The sequence below is a fragment of the Anas platyrhynchos genome, chromosome 19 (assembly GCF_047663525.1).
Source record: "Anas platyrhynchos isolate ZD024472 breed Pekin duck chromosome 19, IASCAAS_PekinDuck_T2T, whole genome shotgun sequence".
NCBI lineage: Eukaryota > Metazoa > Chordata > Aves > Anseriformes > Anatidae > Anas > Anas platyrhynchos.
In genome coordinates, this window is record NC_092605.1 from 3,968,833 (window position 1) to 3,986,058 (window position 17,226).

A 17,226-nucleotide genomic window follows, 5' to 3' on the forward strand; every position below is an offset into this window, starting at 1 on the left:
CCCCCCCCGAGTCCCCAGGGCAGGGGGAGCCGGTGCTCGGCCACCCGCACGCAGCCGGGATCAGGCAGTAGACACTTGGCCACGGCACGGCTATTAATCCTCTGCTAATACGGTTGTGGTATTCACTGACCACTGCAACTATTGCATTAAATCTAAATGAAATGTGCATTTTGGAGGCTTTGCAGAGGCCGGGGGAGGGCGTTTGCAGAGGGCAGTGTCCGTGCTGGGGAGGGGGGCTCTGGGAATACAGTGGGATGGAGCCTGCTGCGGGACGTGGGGTTTGGTTTCCTCACCCTGCTCCATCCCCACCACCCGCAAATCTGGGACGGGCTCATGTGATTATCTCCAGATTAAAGGCAGCTAATTTAGTTTGTGCTAGAGGCCGGGTTGGATCGATGTGTTGGGGTGAAGCACACACACGAGGACTCGCTCAGCTCTCCGTACACCTCAGGGCAGGCTGCGCACCCCAGCGGAGGCTCCGCGGGGACCTTGGTGAGGTGGAGACGTGGGAGCTGGCAGCAAGCGATCCCCGGGGCTTTGCACAGCGGGAACGTGAGGCAGCACGAGCCCCTTGTTGGGTTTTTGCAGCTCAGCAGGCTGCTGTGACAGGCGTGAGCTGCGGCTCTGCGGGACTCGAGGCTCTGACAGCCGGCCCCCGCGCGTGCCGCCGCTCGCCCCCGCGCTTTCCGGGGACGTCACTGCCAGGAGGAAACCACTCAGAGCCGTGTGGTCTCCTGCAGCCATCCCCTACTGGGGTATAGAAAACTGGGAAAAGGCAGCAGCCAGCATGGGGAGCTCCCGTGGTGGCCAGCCGGGGCTCGGTCCCTCTCCCTTTTGGTCCCCTCCGGCAGGGCAGCACGGCAGGAGGCAGGGTCCTTTTTCATAGCTGACAGCCCATGAATATTTATAGCAGCAGATTAAAAATGTCCACCGCATCCCAAATTAGGCACGGGGCCCTGGATAGATCCAGGGTGCTGGTAGCGGCGACACTGATGTCAGCACGGGGGTGACGGGGCGGAGGGTCCTGCTCCTCTGGGAACACGGTGGCAGCTCTTGGGTCCTGCCCTGGGGCCAGATCCTGCTCCCCCGTGCGATGCCCGGTGTCTGCTTGGGATGCTGTACCACTCTGTGGCTCTTTTTTTGCCACCACAAGCTTTAAAACTCAAGTTTCTGTGGCTGGGCTGGTGCAGAGCTGTCCGCGCGCAACCACAGACCCGTTACCTCCCACCCTGGGAGGAAAACGGGCACGAAAGGGAACCCGCGTTTGGGTGAAGGAATGGAAATTAGAGGGGGAGAAGAAGGGGACCAAGCTATTTCCAAGCTCCTAAGGGGTTGGCAGGGACAACAGAGCAAAGAGCAAAATCTAATTTACAAGGAGTACACAAAGACAAAAGCTCTGGACGGCGTCCTGGCCAGATCCCAGCCCGCGTGCCGACGGAGAGCTGTGCCGCGGGGGCTGGATGCGGCCCGGCAGCCGGGCACCAGCCCCGTGCCTTGGGGGCAGGATCAGTCCCGTGGGGCAGGGCGGCCAGCAGCCCGCAGGGAGGCTGCTCCAGGAGCCGAGCTCTTGCAGGGGAAGGTCTCCAGGAAGGTCTCCAGCCCGCCCCGGTGCGCCAGCATCACTCACGCCACATCACCCAACACCTCCCGGGTCCTGTTTCTGTCTCCCCTCGAGCAGGATCCATCTGATCCAGCCCTGCCAGGGATCAGCGCGTTCCCAGCGGGGGCTTCTTCAGCATCCTTCAGCCCACCACTGGTCACCAGGGCTGGGTGAGCAGCCTCCTCCACCAGCCACCACGCCGGGAAACGCTGCCATGATTAGCGTTATTACTGCTAATCATCAGCCTGCTCGCAGCCGCCGTGGCTGGGAGCTCAGGGAATTAAAACCCCGGTTGCTGATGCCGCGGGTTGGATCCTGCTCCGGGTCCGATCCTGCACCAGAGCCGTGGAGTCGGATCCCCGCAGGTCTGGGGTCCGTGGGGCTGCTGGCTCTGAGGGAGCAGGATTAGAAACGGGATTAAGGGATTCTGGTCACGAGCCTTGGCAAAGTTGTAATTTAAATTTAATTTAAATTCCAATGTTGATGTTGTTGTTTTTTTTTTTTTCCCATTTTTTTTTTTTCTTTTTTCTTTTTTCTTTTTTTTTGCCTTCTCTATTGCTGTTTTCCTCAATAAATGGCACGTTCTTCATCTGTTGGCAAAACGAGGCCATTCCTACACGCAGCTCCCTTCGGCCGGCACTGGCGAGGCAGGCGTGGAGCAGGGCACCCCGGCGGGCTGGGGGGACAACCAAGGGGGGACAGAAATGGGGGGAACAGGGCTGGAAATGTGCCCCTGGGGAGGGCGAGCCGAGGTCCCCACGGCCTTGTTGGGACATTGCTCTTCTCCCAAGTTTGTTATTTCCCCCCCCACCCCGGGGCATGGTGAAGTTCAGACCTCCCCCCTTCATTTGTTGCCATTTATCTATAATTTAGCCCGGTTTTTAGTTATATTATAATTGAGTTGCGTGTGTCACAGCGCGTCTCAAGCAGAAAATATAAATATTTAACAAGCTCCACTGGTAATAAAGATTCACATTTGCCTCATTCTGGTTCCCAGTACATGAATATTCGGCACCATGCTCCGTGGGTATTAACTTCATTCAGATTTATCCCTGGTTATGCAACGTAACATCAATGACAGATAGAAGCCAGACCTCAGAAGAAAAAGTAATCAAACCCAACAACACCGAGCCAATTTGGTGTCATCAGCTCCCCTCGCTTGGTTAGCGGTGCGGCACCTTCCTCCCTCTCATCCCTGGCTCCTGCCTGCCTCCGAGCACCGAGCGCTTGCTGCTGCGTTGCTGCAGGTGGGATCTGTCCCAGTCACACCAGTAAGGGCCAGTGGGATGGTGCTGGGCAAGGCGCCCGCCTCTGGCAGCTGCAGAAGTTGAAGCGTTCATGCTCCGACCCTGTTTGCTTGTGGGAATAACCCAGGGGGGCTCTGCTGGAGCTTTTTTGGTGGGTTGGGTTCCCAGAGCCCCGGCTGCACCCCAGCCATGGCTCTCTGCCTTCCAGGGACATTCCCAAATAAATTAATTTCCCGATAAAATGATGGAAAGGGGAAGAAAAGCTGGGCTGGCACTGGTGTGTGGAGCAGGAGCAGCTTCATGGGGCCAGCAGCGGGCTCCCCGGGGGCTCTGCAGGGCTGCGCCCCCCTTCCAGCATCCCTGCACCTGGCCACGTGTGCCCACAAGTGCTGGGCAGTGCCAAATTCCTGCTTTTTTACCCCATTTGAGCCATGACCCCTGCAGCCCGCAGTGCCACCAGCCTGGTTAAAACCCCACAGTCGATCAGCCCGTGTCGAGGGGGACTCATTAAGTTAATTAGGACCCGTGTCCAAGGCTGGGCACGGCCGGGCGGTGCCATTCAGCCGAACGGGGCTGAGTCGGCTCAAAGCACCCAGGCACCGAGCTGCCAGCGCTGGGGCCACTTCTCCCATCCGTCCCCTCCTGCATCCTGCACGTGTTTTGCACTCATACGTGGAGGTGCTTGCACTTTTGCACAAGCACACACTCATGGCACGGTGTCCATGCGCGCACGCCTTGCTCGCGCACGGCTCCGGGGCTGGGCTCGGCAGCGCCTGCGTTCCCGTATATCACGGGGATGTTGCAAGCTGCTGAAAATTCAAAGTGCTGTTTTAATTATGTGCTGTACGGAAAGCATCCTGCCTCTTGGAAGGGAAGGCTGACGACAGGACTGCCAGGATATTTGCAGTGGCAGAAACCCAGCATCCACCCCAATGTATCTTTAAAAGGGAAAATGTCAGGTTTGTCTGTAAAATAATAACCAACAACCTATAAACAATGACATCAGCAGCCACCTCGGTGCTGGGGAAGTGATTTAGAGGCGCCTTGCCTGTGCGAAGCGAGAACATCTGCTCTCTGCTGGAAAGAGGAGGAAGATCTCCTCATCAGCATTAAATTTAAATGAGCCATTCCTCATTTGCACGCTTCTGCGGCGCTCCGCTCCCTGCAAAAGGGTGACTGGGGAGCTCAGGTTTTGTTGGAAGCTCAGCGAGCAGGTTCTCCCTCGCTGGCTTTCGAGAAGTGTGTGGGAATAACGCTTTTCTACCCAAGAAGGCACCAACTGTGCCGTCACAGCTTGGCGAGCACCCAGGTACTTTGGGGTCATGCCTTGTCCCAGCGCTTGGGGTTCAGCATCCCGTCCTGCTGCACCCAGGGGACCGAGAGGCCAAAATCTGTCTCAGCATCCCCATGGATGTGACAGCGAAATCTGGCATTTTTGGTGAATTGGGGATTGTTTTTGTGTTAAATGAGGGCAGGGCGAGGCAGCTGCGTGCGGCACCCGGAGCCGCTCGGCTGCCCGCTCCCCACCAGCCGCCTGCGTCGCGAGCTGCTGGCAGACTCCGGCGTGCTCCACATTATTCTTAATTATATTTTACTTTAAAGGGCCATTAATTACAAAGATTTCCCAGCAGAGGTCTTAAAGAAAAAAAAAAAAAAGTGAGAGGGAAAAAAATAAAAAGCCCCTTCCGCACCAAGGGGTGGTGCGGGCGAGCTGGAGCGGGGGCACTGAGGGGGCTAAGGAGAAAAAGGGGGTGCAGAAAGCCTGGTGGCACTGGGGGTGTCCCTAATTTGTGAGTGTCATTGTGCCTGGTGGCATCTGGTGGAGAACCAAGCCAAGCGCAGAGCAAGGGCCCTGGCTCCTGGCACCCAAAATCTGGGCTCCTGCTGGCCCCGAGGGTGTCTGGAAGCAGGGACCCCACAGGCAGCCGCGTGCCGCCAGCTTGGGGGGGGGGGGGGGGTCTCCTTCCCTCCTGCCCCGAGCCTTTTCCTCCCAGCCCCCCGAGGTCTGCATTTCCCCATCCTCCTGCTGCTCATCTCCTCAGCAGAGCAGGAAACATCCACGCTCATTTATGTTCATTTAATATTCATTTATTTTAAAGTCATTTGGGTCATTTGCAGCAGGAAAAGCTGTGGTTTGGGGACAAGGGAAGGGCTGGGATGGGTGCAGCCCCCTCCCGGACCCGTCACCTGGGTCTGGGACATGCTGCAGGGCTGGGATTTGGTGCCCTCACCCCCCACCAACAGCACAGCCCTGGCGAGGGGGGATCTGATGAGTCTGACCTGCAGGGCAGCCCCACCTCCAGGTCATCCACCTCTTCCCAATTAGCACTGACCCAGCTGGTGCCCATCAGTGCTGTGGGCTCTTCTTCCCCTGGCTGCTGGCCCTACAGGTGCTGCTGCAGTGCTGGGGGGGAAAAATGCTCTGTCTGAGGCTCCTAAATGTGCAGGTAAGAGCTGGGGGGTGAGGGTTGTCCTGGGGGGGGGGGGCTCTTGGTGGGCTTATGCCAGGGATGTGGAGGTGGGAGCGCTGCCGAGTGTCCCTGGCTGCTGCGGTTTCTCTGCATGGAGAGCTGGGGGGGATTTTCTGGAGCTGTTTGGGAGGGCTGCAGGTGACTGTGGGTGTGCTGTTGGTGAGGTTCCTCTTTCCCACTGAATCCACGTGTGCTGAGCGAGGTCTTCGCACCCTCCCGAGCTGAGATCTGAGCCCTGCAGCCCATCCCCGGCTGCTGCACTGCGGCCTCCTGGTATCTCACGGCTCAGGTTGGCATTTCTGGGCTTTATTCCCTACTTCTCCAGGGTTACCCTGAGCTGTGACCATGCCTTTAGAGTTCAGGGGGATTTTGGCAGCGCTTCCAGCGCTGCTGGGGACTGAGACTGGTGCGCTCAGGATTGCCGCTGACGGGCACCGCAGCACTCGGGGCCGTGGGGCTCGGCAGCAAGCTCCTCGTTTCCCTCTTGTCTCCTCCTGTCAGACAAGATTTGAAGATTCAATTACAGTGGGAGCTGCTGATAGAAGCGGTGCTGGCGTGCTGCTGGCTCCCAGCACCCGCGCTGCATGGGAACCAGATGAAAGGCGAGAGCAGCGCGAGGGGGTGGGGAGAGGAGGCACTGGGAACGGCGGCTCTTGATGGCTGACAAAGATCCTGGGAGGAAAAGGCAATAAACGAGGGCTTGGGATGGCTGGGGAAGGTTTGGGAGTGTGGTACTGGAGCTGCAAACCCACATCTGCTTGGGTGCCCATCACCATCCCGTGTGCGCCCGGTGGGGCCAATTTGGGTGTCCCGATGGGCACCTGCTTGAAAGCACCATGATGCAGCCTGCCTGAATGTGCCTGATAGAGATTTTTTGCCTAAAATCTGGCCTAACAGAGCCAGATCTAACAGATCTCTGCAGCAGCAGTGACACACACGTGGCAAGGCTGGGCTTCACCGTGCACGGGGCTCAGCGGTGTCACGGTGCTGCGGGGTGCAGGGCAAGCCCTCCGCAAAGGATGGATGCGCGCATCAGGCGGGGAGCTGTCTCTGGCAAGTGGCACAGCAGAAGGCTGGATTTCAGTCAAGATTTTTTTTTTTTCCCCACCCTTTCTGAAGGCTGCCTCTTCCTTGAAAGCCGTGCTTTGTTTGTGCACTAACACTTCAGAGCGATGTGGGGACAATCTGGAGCGCCGCGGCTGCTGGTGCGCAGCACCGGGGCCTCTCAGCAGGGCACGGGGACAGCCCCGACTGAATTCACAGGGAATGCTGGAAAATATTCAATAGGGCCAACATCCAGCACAGTGCTGGGTGTGCTCAGCTCCTTCCCAGGCTCTGCAGTGGGGTCCCTGGGAGAACAGCACGTGGTCTTGGTGGAGCAGCAGGAATAACTCCTGGTTCTGAGCGACCTTTCCAATGCACCCGTTTGTGTCTTGGTGTCTCCATGTGGTGTTTGGGCTCTCAGCCCCAAAACTGTTGTGGGTGCGAGGATTAATCCCTGAATTCCATATGGGGGGGGCTGTTTTTGTGGGGCTGATGGCTCTTTGCTCCTTCTGAGGGTCAGAGGTGAGATCTGGCCACTAAATGCCCACCCACCTCCCGGGGGAGCCTTTACAGACCGATCCCCTCCCTTCCTGCTGTTTCCTGGGTGTAGTGGCAGTTGTTAAGGAAAATGAGGCTTTTTAAAGATAAAGGAGGAGGGTTGGACTGGAAGACTGGGTTCCACTCTGAATTACATTGTGGTCCCATCTGCATCCCAGTGCCGGGAGCCGGACAGAGCTCGGCTCTCGCTGTGCCCAGGCTCTCAGCGGTGTCGGTGCCGCAGCCCTGTCCTTGCAGGCGCAGCAGTTCCCAAACCTCAGCCCTGCTCAGGCACGGATTGATTGTGCACCAAACGGTCGAGGTGCAAACGTTGATCATGCAGGAAAGTGCAGGTCATCAGCCAAAAATAAGTGGTCCCCAGCTGGAATTGGTAATTCTGCTTCACAAACCAAGCGGATTCCGCCAGTGGTGTCCGTCCCCCCTGCGCAGTGGTTGTGCTTCGTGCCGTAGTATATTTTCCCTACTTGTCTGGCTCTTTGGTTAATAAAGATGGAGAGGAACAATAAAAATATTCATTAAAAAGGAAAAAAAATAAAAGATGGAGCCCTGCCTGTAGCCTCTAGCAGCTGGGAGAAGCAATTGCTAAATGAAACCGAGACCTCCAGGGTGGCTGCTGGTGCCCAGGGCTGGGATTTGGGGGTGGGGGGGATTTGGGAAGCCCAGAGCCCTGGGTGCCTGGTGGGGCCGTGGGATGCTCGGGGCGAAGGCCACAGCTGTGGCACCGCAGGGACGGCTGCTGCGGGGCGGAGGGAGGGGGGTGAGGGAGCGGTGATGAAAAAGGGAATTAGCAATATAAGCTCTGGGAAAAAGCAGCTGTCGGGTGGGGTTATGCGGGGTTAAGCCGTTATCTCGGGCTGTATCGAACGTGGGGCTGGGCTCTCGCTGCTCCTCCCAGGTCATTAGGCGCTGTGCTGAGGAGTGAATGTGCTGAAACCCTCAGGCTGGGGGCTCTTGAGGTGGGCGCTGATGGATGGGAGCACCACGGGACGGCTGCGATGGATGGAGCCGGGGCTGGGAGGAGCAGGGGAGAGACCCCATGGGGACCTGGGGCTGTGTGGGGACAGGCTCGGTGGGAAGGGAGAAGGGCAGGAGAGGCGGGCAGGATGCTCTGTGCTGTCCCCATGCCGTTGTCACACCAGCTGAGATGCAGCAAGTGGCATTTCTCATGGGGTTATCACTGATGGGACGGCCCCGTGGCACGCGGTGTGTCCATGCTGGCACAGGGGTTTGGGGGCAGCCCTCGGAGCACTCCAGCAACACCCCGTGTCTGAGAGCTGCTGCTGGGAGCCCTGCCCTGCCCCAGCCCGTGGCACCAAGGCGAGACGTGTGTTTCCTCCCCGCTTCCGAGGCGTGAGAAGAGCTCTGTGCCTCGCTGCGATTTATCGCCCGGCCCCGAGCCAGACGCCTGGATGGCTTCAATCTGCAGCTCCCGGAGCTGATAGAAATATCCCCCCGTCACATTAACATCACCCACAGCTACCGCAGCTGCGTGTCAGCAGCGGAGCAGCCAGCGACCTGCTCCCACGGGGCTGGAGTCCCCGGGTTGGGGCTGGCTCCATCGCACCCCCCCCTCCTCCTCCTCCAGGGGCTGGCTCTGAGCCCCCCTCACAGCACCACAGACACCTTGGGTGAGCACCCACCCGCCTCCAGCTCCCCCCCAGATGCTTGTGATGCCTTTCCTAGAAGTACCAGCGAAATGCGGTGTGTTTTTTTGCTGAAAAAGCATGGAAATGGCAGCGGGGAGCACAGCAGGATGGTGAGGCTGATGGTGAGGCTGCTGCCTTCCTTCCCTCCTTGGGCATCGGGGGCAGAGCGGGGTGCTCAGCCCCTGTCCCTGTGGTGCTCTGCATAATTTGGGGGGCGTTGTGTTAGCTCCCGAGCTGCCGGAGGTACGGCTGGTGTTGGGGTGTGATTTGCAGCCCCTCCAAAGCCACCCAGCCCTAAACCTCCTGCCGCCGCCCGCCCTGTCCCCGCCTCACCCCCATCCCTCTCCCCTGTGCTATCTTCGGTCTAATTAGGAGGCCAGGGCGGCGCGTGCGAGGCGAATGTGACCTCATTAGTTTCTTAGGCTGTATTGAAACTTCTTCTCATTTACATCCCAAATCCCTGAGCGCACGTCTCTGCTCTCCAGGGTGGCTGCTGCTGCTTTCCAACCCCTCTGGCAGGGCTCTGGGCCGCAGCCGCGTGCCCTCTCCCTGATCGCTTGCTCCACTTCTGCCTTGAAGCCGAACCCCTCGTGGGTTTGGGGGGGGCAAATTCCTGGTTCAAAGTGAGGGGGGGGGGAGAAAGGCTCCTGGGGGAGATGCCTTGTGCTGGGGCACTACCCTGTACCCATGGGGATGGGGTGTGGGGAGAGCATCGAGCACCCCTGCCCTTCAGCGCCTCCATTTGCTGCAGCACGGGGATGCCCAAATCCCCCTGGCTTCATCCTCCTGACGTTCAGAGGCTTCCTTTCAAGCTCTGAGGATGCACAGCCCCGTGGAGCCCTTCTTTTTCCATCCTAGCTGGAAGGAGAGCGCGCTCTTTGCAATGGGAAAGTTTGCGTGGGCTCTCCTGTGTGCTGCTGGATCCCTTTATAGGGCAGGTACCTCCGAAAGCAAGATGTTTCCAGCTCTCGCAACGAGCATAATTCTTGAAAACGTACGCAATAAACAAAACGAGCCAAATGTAATTAAAATGGAGACAGCATATAATCTGGTAACCCACTTAGAGGCTCAAAGCTTCGGCTTTTTTTTAAAAAAAATGTTTGCTCCCAATCCATTTAAATAAACAGAACGCCACACAAAGGCTCTCTGTACATTATCAGGACACAAAGAGGAGCGGATCAAAAGCAGCTGTGGCCGGGCTGTACATATGTAGCGAGGAAATTGCTTGATCTCACGTTGCACCTTGCACATGCAAATGCGTCTGCGCCCCTCGCTGTGCGCCGCAGCCCAGCTGCTGCTGCTCCCCCCCCCCGTGCTCTGCGAGGGGTGGCGGCAGGACCCCCGCTGGGCTCCCCCCTGCTGTCCCCCCCCTTGTAGTGCTGGGAAATGGGTACGGCGAGGTGGGACCCGTGGGTGGCCCCGTGTCACCCCTTGTGCTTGGTTAGGGTGCGGTGGGACCCATGGGTAGCGTTGTGTCACCCTCTGTGCCCATGTAGGGTGCACTGGGATATCCCTCTGCGTGGTCTGGGGGGGTCCTGGGGTGCAACTGATGCTTCCCCTACAGCATGAGGATGTGCTGGGGGTGCTCTGTGGTGTCTGCGTGTCCTGGCTGCTGTGGTAGGTGTGGGGAGAGGCCAAAGCTGGCTGAGCTGCGCCCTCCCCATGGGTGCGCACAGCAGTGTCTGGAGGGGTGAACTGCTCAGAAACTTGGGAGATCGATGGGAATCCCCTTCCTTACCCCCTGTGCCACGGGTTCTCTGCTTGGCCGGTGTCACACAGGCCGTGTGCTGCCACATTGCGTCCCCCCCAGGCTTGCTGGGGACCATCCTGGTGCTGTGGGGTTTCCACCTCCCCTCCCCAAACGCCGTCTGGCGGTTCTGCAGCACAGCCTGGCTGTGTTTGTTGGCCCTTGAAGTTTTGCCAACCAACGTGATTTGTCTCAGGCCGGACAGCAGGGGCTGTGAATCCAGGATCAAGCACGCTCCTAGGCCAGCAGAAGGCATTTGGGGTCAGGCGAGCATCTTCCCCTCTCTCTTTGGGGTGGCTGGGGCTCACCGGGGGGTGCTCGTGGTGGCGCGACGTGGGGCGAGGTGGCGGTGGGGAGGGCGAGAAAGCTCTCCTTGAACTTTCCACCTATTTCCAGGTGTCTGCAGCTTTAGGAACCGGAGCCTGGGCTCAGCCTGGGGGGGCGATTTCTCACCCCCACCCTCACCAGCACCGCTCCCCGGGGGCTGCTCGGGGCTCGGTGCCCGCCGTCGGGGCCGGCTCCCGCAGCGGGCGGCGTCGCACCGGCAGAGGGAGCTCCGGGAGCGTCCTCCGAGCGGGGGGACCGGGGGCGGCGGGGCTGGACCCCCCCCCCCCCAGGGCCGGAGCTGGGGGCTGTGCCCGTCGGGGGTGGCTCTGCCCCGGAGCTGGGGGTCCCTGCTGCGCTTTGGGGGGGGGTCTGAGGGAGCGGGGCTGGGTGTGGGGCGGTGCTGGTGGGGGCACAGCGCCGGCAGCCGCCCCCCCCCCCTCCCCGTGGCCATCCCGGCGGTGACGGGCACGGCGGTGACCCCCCCCCCATCGCCCCCCCGGGGGCTGCAAACCGTGTGTGCCTCGCACCGGGGGGGGGCAGCCCCCGCTGCCAGCAGCCCCACGGCCTCCAGCACGGGGGTCCCGGCCTCCCACGGTGGTGCTGGTTGGGGGGCAGGACCCTCATTTCCCCCCCCCCCCCCCCCCAGCGCGCCCCGTGCGCCCCGTCCAGCCGCGCCGGGGAGGGATGGAGATGGTAAAGGGGGGGGGGCGCTGCCCGTCCAGCTGTGCAGCCCTGATTGACGGCCTCGGCGTCCAATGGGGGGGCTCGGAGGGGCCGAGGGGGGGCCTCCATTGGCTGGGGGGGGGAGGAGGAGCCGGGACTTGAAGTTGGAGTGAGGGCTCCAGCGGTGCCCAGCGCTCCGCTCGCCGCCCGCCCGAGCATCCTCGGCGGCTGCACCCCCCCGGGGGGCCGCTGGTGGGGGCGCGGGGGGGGGGGGGGCGCCGGAGCCCTTAGGGAGCCTCCCCCGGGGGCCCAACCCCGGCTACTGGAAGGGGAGAAGGGGAAAAGGAGAAGGAGGAGGAGGAGGTGGTGGTGGTGGAGGGAGGGGGGGGGGGCAGAGCTCGCCGCCTCCCCTCCCGCGGCTCGGGCCCCCCCGGAGGCACGGCGAGGAGGAGCTACGGAGCCCGCAGCCGGCAGGGCAGGGCGAGGGGGGCCCGGCCCCGGCTCCCCCAGCCATGCAGCCCCGGAGCTGAAGCCCCCCGGCCCCTTCGCGATGGGCTCCCCCCTTTAGGTTTCCTCCCCATCCCCGGCTTTCCCCGGCTCCCCCCCCCCCAACCCCCCCCCACCCTCCCCCGGGGGGGGTCGCGGCCGGAGGATGGACGAGGCTGGAGAGCGAGCGGCCACCGAGGAACCGGAGCCGGGCAAAAGCAAGACTTTCATCCGTCTCAACGACCTGTCCGGGGCCGGGGGGCGGCAGGGGCAGGGGGCTGGGGTCGGGGAAGGGGCCGGGGGGGGCGGCAGCGGCGGCGGCGGCTCGGAGGCGGAGGCGCTGCCCTACCCGGCTCTGGCCCCCGTCGTCTTCTTCTACCTGAGCCAGGAGAGCCGGCCCCGGAGCTGGTGCCTCCGCCTGGTCTGTAACCCGTATCCTTTGCAGGTGCCGGCGGCGAGGTAAGCCAGCATCCCCCCCCCCTTCCCTTTTTTGCCCCCCCCCACCCCTCTCCCTCGGCTGGGATTTTTAGGAGGGGATGGAGCCAGCTCGCCCCCGCCCCCCCCCCCTACCCCGGTGCCCTCTCGGGAAGTTTGCTGGGTTGTTGCAGGGGGTGCATCTCGCCCCGTCCCGCTTGGGGGGGTCCCCTCCGCTGTGCCCCCCCCTCCCCAAATCCCCGAGCTCCCCCGGGGATGGGGAACGGGCCCCCTCCTCCTGCTCCTCTCCTGCTCTCCCCGGCACGCTGAGGGACCCCAAACCCCATCGTCCCCCCCCCCCCCCCCCCCCTTTGCAGAACCCCCCTTCCTCCCTGACCCCGTTTCTCACCCGTTTTAGGCTACCCGCTCCCTTCCCTGGGGGTTTTAATGAAGCCGGGGGGGGGAGGCGGTGGTGCAGGGGGGATGGAGAGGGGCTGGGTCGCTGCTCGCCTGCGGGGTCCCTAAATAATTCACGGTGTGTGGGGCCGGCTGGAGGGCCCGCTCTCCCCAAACCCTCCCGGGCTGCCGTGGCCCAGGGGCTGCTCCTGGCTCGGTGGGGTCCGGGCAAAAGGTGGGGGGAGCGGGGTCCCATGGGGTGCCCGTCGGCCGGGTCCTGGGGTGAGCCGTGCCCCCACACAAGCTCCTGGTCCCCTCCAAACTCCCCGTCTGCTCTGCACAGGTTCCGTGTCCGAGCTGCTTTAGTCAAGTTTAAGCTTTCAAAAGAGAAGGAGGGGGGGGAAAGACAATAGAGAAGCCACTTCTTGCTGCAGTCTCGGTGCCTTGAAAGCCTCCCTTGGAGTTGAGTCGCGCCCAGCGCACGGCTCCTCGCCTCGCGCGTGGTTTGCCAGCCCCGAACTCCAGCCCCGGCGTGTGATCTGCAGGAAGAAAAATCCTACAGGGGGATAAAAGGAGGCGATGTGGCTTCCAGCAGGGGATGGTGCCCGCCAGCAGCCCGTGCCCGGGGTGAGCGGGACCTTCCCGGGGCCGTGCAAAAGCCAGCGCCGAGCACGGGCGGGCAGAAACCCCACATCTGGAGTGGGAGAGGCTGTGCGGCAGCAGGGAGGACATGTTACAGGGCATGGAGGGCCAGCAGGAGCTGGGCGAGAGCTCCCAGCTCACACAAACCAGGAGTAAATCCGTCGGGGCTGAGGTCGCTGTGCCCGGGTGAGGGGCTGCGGGAGCTGTGGGTATTGTTTTAGTTAAGCTTCGGCAGTAATTCATCCGATAAGCAGTCTGCCTCCTTTCCTAAAATGTCCCCCAGGAGGGGAAGAAAAGCAAGATTTCTCTTCCCAGTCATGAATGCTCCCTGCGGTTCCCCCCAGACCTCTCTCACACCAGCCAAGCAGTCCGAGGCTGCGTTTATTTCAGCATCTTAGGAAATCTCCAAACTTTGTGGAGCGTTCTGTTTTGGGGAGGAATATTAACTGCGAGTCCGGGTGCTCTCCTTGCCTTTGGTGGATAATGCAATTTATGACAGCTGATTTATGGACGTTTTTTTTTCAACCCCCCGCCTCTCCCCAGTGGTGTTGTTTTGAAGCAGGTGTCAACACCTGAACGTTTCCAGCTGGTTTGGGTAAAATCCCCTCCACCCCGCTCCCTCCAGCAATGGCTTAAAATGCGTCTTGTCCTATGAGCGGGTTTGCTTTCATCCCTGGGAGAGGAGCGTTACCAGCAAAGCCTCCCCTGGGCACCTGCACACCCTGCTGTGCGCAGGGCTGAGCGCTGGGCACAGCCCCGGGGGCTGGCGTTTTCCTCCTCTCTCGCTTCCAACGGGGAAATCGAACTGCTGGGAGCCCCGGGAGCGATGCCGCAGGGCTGTGGGTCGGGTGGCTGTGAGCTGCTGGGTGTTTTCTGGGCCGCTGACCCACAGCTGGGGGAGCTTATTCAGGAAAAGCAAAGAGAAAGTGGTCTTTAACCAGGTTAACCAGAGCAGTGCTGCTCGTGGGTTTGGCTCTCCGCAGCCCTTTGCTTTTTTAGATGTTACACTTTTATCTTGCTTATTGTGGTGGGCCAGAAAAGTGAAAAAGTGACTCTTCCTGCGCCGTAATCTCCTAGGAATCGTGCCCTGGTGCCACAAACCTATAATCGCCTCCTCGGACAGTCCTTGCTGCCACCAGCTGCTCGGGGAGGAGTGACGGTGCCCGGCCACGTGGCTGGCAGGAGCCCTCCCTGCCCACTGCCTTTGGCAGCCGATGGAGGGGCTCTCGGGGGCTCCTTCCGTGCTCTCATCTCATTTTTACCTCTTTTTGGGTGAGGCTGTGTGGAAATCCACCTCCTGCCTGCTCCCCGATGTCCCCCTGCCCTCCGTGGCTGTCCCTGTGTGCAGGATGGGTGCTGCAGGTGTTGGCAGCGGGTGCTGGAGCTGCTGCTGCACCCAGAGCCCTCTCGCTGCCCCAGCAAGGACAGCTGGTGTCCCTGAGGCTGGCGGTGTCCCCAGGGCTTGTCACATCCCCATGCCACTGGGATGCTGCTCTCCATCCCTGCAGGCAGGTTGTGTGGCCGTGATGGCCGAGGCAGGGCGAAGGTTGACGGGCTGGGTGTCAGCAGGGATGCCGGGTCCTGCCGGGATGATTTGTGAGGCTCTTCTACCCTGTTCCAGCTCCAAGCATCCTCCGTTTGAGGCTGTTTCTCCCTTGGTCTGGAGCGGGGATGGGGGAACCTGTGCCGGGCTCTCGTTCTGCTCCCTCAGGGCTAGAAAGAGGTCGAGGAGTTTGTCCTGATCCAGAAACTGAATGCTCCAGGGCCTGAAACGTTGTGTTTTTAACCTTAAAACTCTCAGCATGGAAAGCTCTCCTTCCCCTCCGCCCCGGCGTGGTTTTTGAAGGAAAACCTGGTTGGGGCCAGGCCCCCAAAGGGGAGGGAGGTGATGGGACGTGCTGCGGGGTCACCAAGCTGGGGCTGGGGGCATTGGGGCTGGGGAAGGCTGGGCTGGTGGGCAGGGCGGAACGGGGGTCCCCGGGGGGGAAGGAGGAGGGAAGCTGGTTCTACTCGACTTTCCCTTATAGGATAAAAGCACCACGAAGGCTGGGAGGATGAAAGGCTGCAGCAGGGGCTGTGCCAGGCTGCTCCTCTGATCAGAGGCAAGAAACGAGGCTAGGGCTCGAGAGCTGCACGGTGATTGAAGAGCAGGGCTGGAGGAAGCGGGGAGGATGCTGCTGCGTGGCGTCAAGAGCTCTGAATAGGAAAATAACAGAGTTACCGGAGGGCCTGGGGTGTTGGTGCTCCAACCTGCCTCTCCCCGGTGGCTGCGCACGGAGCGGTTTGGCTGTACCGAGCTGCTGCCCCGCAGGATGCCTGGCACGGCCCCGTCTCATCCTCCTGGGGCAGAGCTCACGGCCTCTGGACCTTAGGTTTTAAATTTATTTTATGGCTGAGGGCTGTGTGCGGCCGGCTGGGGCTGCTCCATGCCCGTATCCGTGTGTCCCACGTGCCGGAGCGTGGTGGGACGGGGCGCGAGCCCATCGAGCTCTGCTGGGGTTTGGGCTTCCCCGGCTGGGTGTGCTCCGTGCCACGGGGCCACACGAGGTCCTTGTCCCCTCCTCGGGCTGGGTGCTGCTGCTCGTGTTAGTGCTCTTTGTTGGTAGGTTTGTGAAGCAGCTCGCTTCGGGGTGCAGTGAACCGAGGTGCTTTGCTTTGGGAGGTTGAAACTGAAAGATTTCTTTTTGTTTGTTTGTTTTAAAAACCCGCCAAGGAGGAATTCAGTGGCTTCACCCGCCCCGTGCTCAGTCCTGGTGCTCGCTTCTCTCCTCTCCTGCGGGCACCAGGTCACCGGTGAGCGCCTCCTGCTTAAGGGGGATGCAGAAGCCCCGTTCCCTGCAGCTCACAGGGAACTGGAGGCTGGGGGGGGAGGCTGGGGGGGGTCCTCACGTCCCCTCCCTGCCCGTGGGGACAAGGGGAACTGGGATGGGGCACGGCTGGGGATGTGCTGCTCTGCCTCCCATGCAGTGGTATCAGGAGAAAAAGCAGGACTCACTGCCTTCTAGCAAGGGCAGCACGAGCGTGGTGTCTTTTTTTTTTTTCTTTTCCTTTTTTTTTTTCCCCATTTATTCCTCCTTTCCCAAGGGACAAATAACTCTGAAGCCTCTTCCCCGCCGCTCGGAGCCCTGCGGGAGAGAATTTGGGCTCGGCGCGGCGGCCGGCAGCCCCCTCACTGCTGCCTCCTGAGCAAAGCCAGGAGCTGCTTGATCCTAATCTCGGTACCACACCGATCCCAATCCCAACACACCAATCCCAATCCCAACACACCGATCCCAGTCCTCCTGCCCCGCATCCATCCAGCTCCGGGAGCTCCCCCCGTTGGCTGCTCCGCGGGTGTGTTTTCGAAGGGAGATTCTCTTCGGCGAATTCCCTCTCCCAAGGCTGTTGTGTCACATCTGGAAGTTTGTGTAGGAGTTTATCCAAGCGCTGGAGCACGGGGCAGCTTTTTCTCATTTAAAAATCATAGGCTGGCATTTTGAGCCGGGCTGGGGGGGGGGGGGGGAGGGAGGAGGAGGGCTGAGGGATCCGTCTGCCAAAAAGGAGACTGGAGCAGAGGAATTGTAATGACTTCCAGAAGTTTTTCTTTTCTTTTCTTCCTTTCTTTCTCTCCCTCCCTCCCTCTCGGCGCGCAGACAAAGGGCTGAGCCCATGCTGGTTATGTCATCCCAGCCCGGGGACCCGGCTTCCCCGGGGGGGACCGGGGGCTGCCGCGGCTCCGAGCCCCCCCCGGCAGGAAATCCACAAGGACGATTCCTATGAGGAGATGCCCCCAGTCTGCTTTTAATTTGGGGAGGGGGCGGCTCGCCCCAGCCTCCTGCATCTCCTGGGGCTTGGATCCCTGGGGCCAGACTCCCCCGGGCACCTCTCATTGCCAGTGCTCCCCCCCCGCCCCATGCCGGTGGCACCCCTCAGCCGCTCGCTGCCCTCGAGTCCATCCTTTTGTGCTCCCCCCCCCCCCCCCCGGTTCGGTAGCACTGGGTGGTGT

General features: G+C 61.2%; 1 protein-coding gene across 10 annotated transcripts in view; it reads left to right on the plus strand.

Annotated features, from left to right (window-relative positions):
• The first annotated feature begins 11,667 nt into the window (after nucleotides 1-11,667).
• Nucleotides 11,668-17,226, plus strand: part of CACNA1G (calcium voltage-gated channel subunit alpha1 G) — a 129,846-nt gene continuing 124,287 nt past the window's right edge. For 9 of the 10 annotated variants that reach the window (XM_072025595.1, XM_072025597.1, XM_072025596.1 and 6 more), the window contains exon 1: nucleotides 11,669-12,221. In XM_072025595.1, coding sequence (XP_071881696.1) covers nucleotides 11,956-12,221 — 266 coding nt within the window. In that variant the 5' untranslated portion in view covers nucleotides 11,669-11,955. Of the gene's footprint in view, nucleotides 12,222-17,226 lie in introns of all 10 variants that reach the window. The other variant, XM_072025594.1, reaches the window with a different exon arrangement.